Source organism: Heptranchias perlo, unplaced genomic scaffold (assembly GCF_035084215.1).
Source record: "Heptranchias perlo isolate sHepPer1 unplaced genomic scaffold, sHepPer1.hap1 HAP1_SCAFFOLD_630, whole genome shotgun sequence".
Classification (NCBI taxonomy): domain Eukaryota; kingdom Metazoa; phylum Chordata; class Chondrichthyes; order Hexanchiformes; family Hexanchidae; genus Heptranchias; species Heptranchias perlo.
In genome coordinates this window covers 16,850-26,167 of record NW_027139656.1, presented here as the reverse complement: position 1 = coordinate 26,167, position 9,318 = coordinate 16,850, and the positions used below count along the sequence as shown (strand labels likewise).

The 9,318-nt window shown below is 61.8% G+C and overlaps 1 protein-coding gene and 1 non-coding gene across 2 annotated transcripts; both read right to left on the bottom strand.

Annotated features, from left to right (window-relative positions):
- Positions 1 to 965: 965 nt before the first annotated feature.
- On the bottom strand, positions 966 to 8,603 carry LOC137317855 (condensin complex subunit 1-like; the record flags this gene model as incomplete). Its single annotated transcript, XM_067980889.1, has 4 exons — positions 8,430 to 8,603; positions 7,288 to 7,430; positions 5,247 to 5,510; positions 966 to 1,134 (listed from the first exon to the last, which is right to left on the bottom strand). Coding segments are annotated over exons 1-4 (749 nt in total), but the record flags the coding sequence as incomplete, so codon positions are not given.
- On the bottom strand, positions 7,605 to 7,926 carry LOC137317856 (small nucleolar RNA U85). The gene has a single exon (XR_010961752.1). It is a non-coding gene; the product is annotated as a small nucleolar RNA U85 (small nucleolar RNA).
- Positions 8,604 to 9,318: the final 715 nt, after the last annotated feature.

Genomic DNA, 9,318 nt, shown 5'->3' with positions numbered 1-9,318 from the left:
TAGAGAGCGCGAGAGAGAGAGAGAGCGCGAAGAGAGAGAGAGAGCGCGAAGAGAGAGAGAGAGCGCGGAGAGAGAGAGAGCGCGAGAGAGAGAGAGCGCCAAGAGAGAGAGAGAGCGCGAGAGAGAGAGAGCGCGAGAGAGAGAGAGCGCGAGAGAGGAGAGAGCGCGAGAGAGAGAGAGAGCGCTGAGAGAGAGAGAGAGCGCGAGAGAGAGAGAGCGCGAGAGAGAGAGAGAGAGCGCGAGAGGAGAGAGAGAGAGCGCGAGAGAGAGAGAGCGCGAGAGAGAGAGAGAGCGCGAGAGAGAGAGAGAGCAGCGAGAGAGAGAGAGAGAGCGCGAGAGAGAGAGAGCGCGCGAGAGAGAGAGAGCGCGAGAGAGAGAGAGAGCGCGAGAGAGAGAGAGAGCGCGAGAGAGAGAGAGCGCGAGAGAGAGAGAGCGCGAGAGAGGGAGAGAGAGCGCGCGAGAGAGAGAGCGCGAGAGAGAGAGAGAGCGCGCGAGAGAGAGAGCGCGCGAGAGAGAGAGCGCGCGAGAGAGAGAGCGCGCGAGAGAGAGAGCGCGAGAGAGAGAGAGCGCGAGAGAGAGAGAGCGCGAGAGAGAGAGAGCGCGAGAGAGAGAGAGCGCGAGAGAGAGAGAGCGCGAGAGAGAGAGAGCGCGAGAGAGAGAGAGCGCGAGAGAGAGAGAGAGCGCGAGAGAGAGAGCGCGAGAGAGAGAGAGAGCGCGAGAGAGAGAGAGCGCGAGAGAGAGCGCGAGAGAGACGAGAGAGAGCGCGAGAGAGAGAGAGCGCGAGAGAGAGAGAGCGCTGAGAGAGAGAGAGCGCGAGAGAGAGAGAGCGCGAGAGAGAGAGAGCGCGAGAGAGAGAGACACACACACACAGAGACAAGAGACAGAGAGAGAGACACACACAGTGAGAGAGAGAAAGAGACACACACATAGACAGAGAAAGAGAGACACAGACACAGATGACCTACCTCTGTCCATTGGAGTTGAGGTAGAGGCGTCTGTAGGCATCGATCACGGCCTCTTTAACGCCAGGCTCCTTTGACCAGACCAGAGGCAGCATCTGACGCACACCGACCAGCGCCTGGGAGATCCCAAACTCCGAGATGGCAACAAAGAACTCGATCGCTTCCTGTACCACTGGAAACAGCACACAGTGAGTCAGTGCGCGGCCCGGGGGCCCGGGCCCGGTCAGTGCGCAGCCCGGGGGCACGGGCCCGGTCAGTACAATCAGTGTAAAAGGTACAGAGGGTACAGAATTCTTAAACTGCATTCAGGAGAACTTTCTTAGACAGTACCGATCAAGCCCAACAAGAGATGGGGGGGGGGGGGGGGGTGGGGGCAGTTCTGGATTTAGCTTTAGGGAATGAAGCTGGGCAGATGGAAGGAGTATCAGTGGGAGAGCATTTTGCTGGCAGTGATCGTCAGTCAATTAGATTAGGCACAGTTATGGAAAAGGACAAAGACAGACCAGGAGTAAAAGTTCTCAATTGGGGAAAGGCCAATTTTACTAAGCTGAGAAGAGATTTAGCAAAAGTGGACTAGAAACAGCTACTTGAAGGTAAATCAGTGTCAGAGCAGTGGGAGGCGTTCAAGGGGGAGATTCAAGGGGTGCGGAGCAAACATGTTCCCACAAAGAAAGGGTGGGGCTGACAAATCTAGAGCCCCCTGGATGACGAGGAGCATACAGGGTAAGATAAGGCCAAAAAGGGAAGCTTATGTCAGACACAGAGAGCTCAATACTGCAGAAAGCCTAGAGGAGTGCAGAAAGTGCAGGGGTGAAATTAAAAAGGAAATTAGGAAAGCAGAGAGAGGGCATGAAAAAATACTGGCAAGTAAAATCACGGAAAACCCAAAAATGTTTTATAAATACACAAAGAGCAAGAGGGTAACCAAGGAAAGAGTAGGGCCAATTAGAGACCAAAAAGGTAACCAGTGTGTGGGAGGCGGAAGATGTGGGGATGGTTCTTAATGAATACTTTGCGTCTGTCTTCACAAAAAAGGGGGACGATGCGGAGATTGTAGTTAAGGAGGAGGAGTGTGAAATATTGGATGGGATAAACATAGTGAGAGAGGAAGTATTAAGGGGATTAGCATCTTTGAAAGTAGATAAATCGCCAGCCCGGATGAGATGTATCCCAGGCTGTTAAGAGAAGGAAGGGAGCAGATAGCGGAGGCTCTGACCATCATTTTCCAATCCTCCCTGGATACAGGCGTGATTGCTGAAGGACTGCTAACGTATTGTTGTTTAAAAAGGGAGAAAGAGATAGATCGAGTAATTATAGGACAGTCAGTCTAACCTCGGTGGTGGGCAAATTACTGGAATCGATTCTGAGGGACACGACAAACAGTTATTTAGAAAGGCACGGGTTAATCGAGGACAATCAGCATGGATTTGTTAAGGGAAGGTCGTGTCTGATTAACTTGATTGAATTTTTGAGCAGGTAACAGGGAGGGTCGATGAGGGTTCGTGCGTTGATGTAATCTACATGGATTTTAGCAAGGCTTTTGACAAGGTCTCACACGGCAGACTGGTCAGAAAAGTACAAGCCCATGGGATCCAAGGGAAAGTGGCAAGTTGGATCCAAAATTGGCTCAGTGGCAGGAAGCAAAGGGTAATGGTCGACGGGTGTTTTGCGACTGGAAGGCTGTTTCCAGTGGGTCCGGCGAGGGCTCGGTACTCGGTCCTTTCCTTTTGGACTTGAACGTGGGGGCACGATCAAGAAGTTTGCAGACGATACAAAAATTGGCCGTGTGGTTGATAGTGAGGAGGAAAGCTGTAGACTGCAGGAAGATATCAATGGTCAGGTGGGCAGAAAAGTGGCAAATGGAATTCAATCCGGAGAAGTGTGAGGTAAATGCATTTGGGGAGGGCAAACAAGGCAAGGGAATACACAATAAATGGGAGGATACTGAGAGGTGTAGAGGAAGTGAGGGACCTTGGAGTGCATGTCCACAGATCCCTGAAGGTAGCAGGACAGGTAGATAAGGTGGTTGAGAGGCATATGGAATACTTTCCTTTATTAGCCGAGGCATAGATATAAGAGCAGGGAGGTTATGCTAGAACTGTATAAAACACTGGTTAGGCCACAGCTTGAGCACTGTGTACAGTCTGGTCACCACATTACAGGAAGGATGTGATCGCACGAGAGAGGGTACAGAGAAGATTTACGAGGATGTTGCCAGGACTGGAGAATTTTAGCGATGAGGAAAGATTGGATAGGCTGGGGTTGTTTTCTTTGGAGCAGAGGAGGCTGAGGGGTGATTTATTGAGGTGTATAAAATGATGAGGGCCGAGATAGAGTGGATAGGGAGGACCTATTTCCCTTAGCGGAAGAGGTCAATAACCGGGGTGGGAGGGGGGCATAGATTTAAAGTAATTGGTAGAAGGATTAGAGGGGAGCTGAAGAGAAATTTTTTCACCCAGAGGGTGGTGGGGGTCTGGAACTCGCTGCCTGAGAGGGTGGGAGAGGCAGAAACCCTCAACTCATTTAAAAAGTACTTGGATGTGCACCTGAAGAGCCGTTACCTACAGGGCTACAGACCAAGTGCTGGGAAGTGGGATTAAGATGGATGGCTCTTTATTGGCCGGCGCGGACACGATGGGCCGAATAGCCTCCTTCTGTGCCATAACTTTCTACGATTCTATGAAACCACAGCCCTGGGGTACGTGGACAGTCAATACACAGCCCTGGGGTAGACATGCCATCAGCCGTCGCTGAGGACCCTCGCTCCCTCGGGGAGTGAGACCTCAGCTCGGGAGTGTCTGCCTCTCCCCACCACACTCCCTCCTCTCTGAGTGAAGTCCCCCTCGCCCCCCCCTCGCGCCCTCGGGGAGCCTGAGGGCCCCCCCCCCTCCGCCTCGGGACCGCGGCACCCCCCTCCCTCTCTCGCATCGTGAGCCCCTCGGCCCCCCCCCCCTCCGCCTCGGGGAGCCGCGGGCCCCCCCCCCCTCCGCCTCGGGGAGCCGCGGGCCCCCCCCCCTCCGCCTCGGGGAGCCGCGGGCCCCCCCCCTCCGCCTCGGGGAGCCGCGGGCCCCCCCCCTCCGCCTCGGGGAGCCGCGGGCCCCCCCCCTCCGCCTCGGGGAGCCGCGGGCCCCCCCCCTCCGCCTCGGGGAGCCGCGGGCCCCCCCCCTCCGCCTCGGGGAGCCGCGGGCCCCCCCCCCCCTCCGCCTCGGGGAGCCGCGGGCCCCCCCCCTCCGCCTCGGGGAGCCGCGGGCCCCCCCCCTCCGCCTCGGGGAGTCGCGGGCCCCCCCCCCTCCGCCTCGGGGAGTCGCGGGCCCCCCCCCTCCGCCTCGGGGAGTCGCGGGCCCCCCCTCCCTCCGCCTCGGGGAGTCGCGGGCCCCCCCCCCTCCGCCTCGGGGAGTCGCGGGCCCCCCCCCTCCGCCTCGGGGAGTCGCGGGCCCCCCCCCCTCCGCCTCGGGGAGTCGCGGGCCCCCCCCCCTCCGCCTCGGGGAGTCGCGGGCCCCCCCCCCTCCGCCTCGGGGAGTCGCGGGCCCCCCCCCTCCGCCTCGGGGAGTCGCGGGCCCCCCCCCTCCGCCTCGGGGAGTCGCGGGCCCCCCCCCTCCGCCTCGGGGAGTCGCGGGCCCCCCCCCCTCCGCCTCGGGGAGTCGCGGGCCCCCCCCCCTCCGCCTCGGGGAGTCGCGGGCCCCCCCCCTCCGCCTCGGGGAGTCGCGGGCCCCCCCCCCTCCGCCTCGGGGAGTCGCGGGCCCCCCCCCCTCCGCCTCGGGGAGTCGCGGCCCCCCCCCCCTCCGCCTCGGGGAGTCGCGGGCCCCCCCCCCTCCGCCTCGGGGAGTCGCGGACCCCCCCCCTCCGCCTCGGGGAGTCGCGGACCCCCCCCCTCCGCCTCGGGGAGTCGCGGACCCCCCCCCCTCCGCCTCGGGGAGTCGCGGACCCCCCCCCTCCGCCTCGGGGAGTCGCGGCCCCCCCCCCTCCGCCTCGGGGAGTCGCGGGCCCCCCCCCCTCCGCCTCGGGGAGTCGCGGGCCCCCCCCCCTCCGCCTCGGGGAGTCGCGGCCGCCCCCCCTCCGCCTCGGGGAGTCGCGGCCGCCCCCCCTCCGCCTCGGGGAGTCGCGGCCGCCCCCCCTCCGCCTCGGGGAGTCGCGGCCGCCCCCCCTCCGCCTCGGGGAGTCGCGGCCGCCCCCCCTCCGCCTCGGGGAGTCGCGGCCCCCCCCCTCCGCCTCGGGGAGTCGCGGCCCCCCCCTCCGCCCCGGGGAGTTATACCCCCTCCCCTCAGCTGATTACCGTCGACCTACCGGAGGAGTTTTTGGAGCTGAGGAACTTGCTGATGATCTCGATGGCTCCCTGGATTTTGACAGTGAAAGTCAGGGCTTCCCTCAGGAACTGAACCAGAACCTCCTGCTTGTCCATCTCCGAGGGTCCAGGAGCCTCGTCCACCTCCGGGGGTCCAGGGGCCTCGTCCACCTCCGGGGGTCCAGGGGCCTCGGGCTGCTCCTCACCCATCACTCCAACCTGGGCCCCCTCCTCCGCTCCGGGATCAGCATCCGCCTCCTCCGTATCTGGGAAACGAGCAGCGGGTGAGGTCAAGAGGCTAATGTCCAGAGATAACCCACTCCGTGACCCCGACTGTGTCACACGGCCGATCCCCTTCCAGGGGACCGGCCCACTGCCCCACCCCCGGGAACCAGCCCGATTCCACCAGCGGAACAGGCTCGAGGGGCTGAATGGCCTCCTCCTGTTCCTGTGTAACAGGCTCGAGGGGCTGAATGGGCCTCCTCCTGTCCCTGTGTAACAGGCTCGAGGGGCTGAATGGCCTCCTCCTGTTCCTGTGTAACAGGCTCGAGGGGCTGAATGGGCCTCCTCCTGTTCCTGTGTAACAGGCTCGAGGGGGCTGAATGGCCTCCTCCTGTTCCTGTGTAACAGGCTCGAGGGGGCTGAATGGCCTCCTCCTGTTCCTGTGTAACAGGCTCGAGGGGGCTGAATGGCCTCCTCCTGTTCCTGTGTAACAGGCTCGAGGGGCTGAATGGGCCTCCTCCTGTTCCTGTGTAACAGGCTCGAGGGGCTGAATGGCCTCCTCCTGTTCCTGCATTCCATCTCCTTCCCAAGTGCTGCTCGATAGAATGAATTCCCATTTCTACAGCACCTTTCACCACCTCAGGAAATCCCACAGCACTTTACAGCCAATGAAGCACTTCTTTGAAGTGTTGTAATGTGGGAAACGCAGCAGCCAATTTGTGGCACAGCAAGATCCCACAAACAGCAACATGATAATGAGCAAATTCTTTTGGTGATGTTGGTCGAGGGATAAATACTGAACCCCAGGACACCGGGGAGAACTCCCCCTTTTGCTCTTCTTCGAAATAGTGGCCGTGGGAATTTTTACGTCCACCTGAGGGGGCAGACGGGGCCCTCGGTTTAAGGTCTCATCCGAAAGACGGCACCTCCGACAGTGCGGCGCTCCCTCGGTACCGCCCCTCCGACAGTGCGGCGCTCCCTCGGTACCGACCCTCCGACAGTGCGGCGCTCCCTCGGTACCGACCCTCCGACAGTGCGGCGCTCCCTCGGTACCGACCCTCCGACAGTGCGGCGCTCCCTCGGTACCGACCCTCCGACAGTGCGGCGCTCCCTCGGTACCGACCCTCCGACAGTGCGGCGCTCCCTCGGTACCGCCCCTCCGACAGTGCGGCGCTCCCTCGGTACCGCCCCTCCGACAGTGCGGCGCTCCCTCGGTACCGCCCCTCCGACAGTGCGGCGCTCCCTCGGTACCGCCCCTCCGACAGTGCGGCGCTCCCTCGGTACCGCCCCTCCGACAGTGCGGCGCTCCCTCGGTACCGCCCCTCCGACAGTGCGGCGCTCCCTCGGTACCGCCCCTCCGACAGTGCGGCGCTCCCTCGGTACCGCCCCTCCGACAGTGCGGCGCTCCCTCGGTACCGACCCTCCGACAGTGCGGCGCTCCCTCGGTACCGACCCTCCGACAGTGCGGCGCTCCCTCGGTACCGACCCTCCGACAGTGCGGCGCTCCCTCGGTACCGACCCTCCGACAGTGCGGCGCTCTCTCAGTTCTGGCACTGGGGATTGTCGGCCTGGATTATGGAGCTCAAGTCTCTGGTGTGGGGGCTCGAACGCACGATCTGCTGTCTCAGAGAGAGGTACCCACTGAGCGATGGATGATATCGATTGGCTTATGGACCAGGTACCCTCTCTCCCCACCCCACTGCAACCCCCCTCCGCCCCACCTCACTAACCATCACCCCACCCTCCCCACAGGAGAGCTGCTCCCCCCATTCTCCCCAAGGGCCTGCCCCTTCCCACACCACCTTGTGACCCCCCCCTCACCTCTGAAGCAGGCTGCCATGATTTTCAGCAAGCCGGATTCATTGCGACTCCCTTCCCTCTCGGGATCATCCGGATCCTCCGCAGTGAACGGGGCTGCCCCTTTAAATCGCTCCATGGCGTCCAGTGCCAGTCGGACAGCGGGCCTGGAGAAAGGGAAAAAACACGGAGAGTGAGTGGGGAACAGGACCTCTGAAGAGAGAGAGAGAGAGAGCCCCGCAGCGTGGTGTGGAGGGAGCTCTGCAGCGTGGTGTGGAGGGAGCTCTGTATTGTGAACCTCACCACCACCCCCCTCTGTCCCTCCCCTCGCCGACTTCAGTTGCCATCAGATTACCAAAGATGTGCGATCATTTCTCATTGGCTTGTTGCAGGGCTGGTTGACACGACCTTTAACCTGTGATCTCCCCCCACCCCCTATCTGTCCGTACCTCACACACACACACGATGCCTGGGCCGGGGGATCGGGCTCTCCCTCGCGGCTGTGACACAGTGCGAGGTACGAGTTTAATGTCGGTCCGGCCTTACAGCGAGCGCCCGAGACTCGGCCCCGCCCACCAAGATTACGGACCTGGGAAAGGGCAAAGGTCGGGTCAGCCAGCCCCAGCCGCTGAGATCACACTCGCCTTCGTCTCATCACGCGGCCGTTGATAAACCGGGGAAAGGGGGACCCCACGCCTCGGTCCTCCACTTGAGCACCGATCGGCTCGCGCTGTCTGCCCCCTCGCTGCCCTCCCGGGAACTTTGCATCGACTTCAGAGGGGAACGAGGTCCCAGCAAGCCGATCCAGCCCACCTTCTTTGGACGCCCCCGAAACACCCCACCCCAGCTCAGGTTTTGTGGGGCCGGAGGTTTTGGGGGGGGGGGGGGGGGGGGGGCGGCGGAAGGGCTACAATTGGCCTCAGTGCCTCCCGCTGGAACCAGTGGGAAGAGGACGCAGGCGCAGCGTTCGCCCCCCACGGTTGAATAGCCGTCCGACACTCAATGGGCAGAGGGCGGACAGCTCCCTCAGGACCCGGACACCCGGCGGCCCCGCAGTCGTCGCCCCTTTGGGAGAGGGTCAATCAGAGGGGTAAACACTCCCCATTAAGCCCGACCTGTCACCTTGACCCCGGAACTCCCCACCCCCACACAAACCCTCTCCCTACTTGTATCTGGCCCCCTTCAGGAGAGCTCGGATCTGAGTGCAGACGCTCTCGGCGGAGTCTCCCCGTCCGATGGTTTCTCTCCCCTCCGACTCCTCGTCCTTCAACACGGCCTGGATCGTCAGCAGGAGCTCCGGCTGCATGGCCTCCCACTCCTCCCCGGGCTCCAACAACATGGCTAGGGAGGGAGGGTGAGAGGGAGAGAGAGAGGGAGGGAGAGAGAGAGGGAGGGAGAGTGAGAGTGAGAGTGAGAGCGAGAGAGCGAGAGAGCGAGAGAGAGGGGGGGGGGGGAGAGAGAGACACACAGAATTTGATTTATTTTGCTCCTCTCAGATGCTCAGGACATTGAGATCCTTCAAGTCAATGTCGTGCTTCAAAATGTCGGCAATTACAGCATGATCAAACACACAGCCACTCAGGTGCTAGTCCTGGTGAATCTGTTTGATGTGTGATGTTGGTTGAGGGGGAATGTTGGGCCCAGGACACCGGGGAGAACTCCCCACCTTTCTTCCAATAGTGTCTGTGGGATCTTTAACATCCCCCCCTCTGAACAGGGAGACGGGGCCTCGGTTTAACATCCCCCCCTGAACAGGGAGACGGGGCCTCGGTTTAACATCCCCCCCTGAACAGGGAGACGGGGCCTCGGTTTAACATCCCCCCTGAACAGGGAGACGGGGCCTCGGTTTAACATCCCCCCCTGAACAGGGAGACGGGGCCTCGGTTTAACATCCCCCCCCTGAACAGGGAGACGGGGCCTCGGTTTAACATCCCCCCCTGAACAGGGAGACGGGGCCTCGGTTTAACATCCCCCCCCCCCTGAACAGGGAGACGGGGCCTCGGTTTAACATCCCCCCCCCCTGAACAGGGAGACGGGGCCTCGGTTTAACATCCC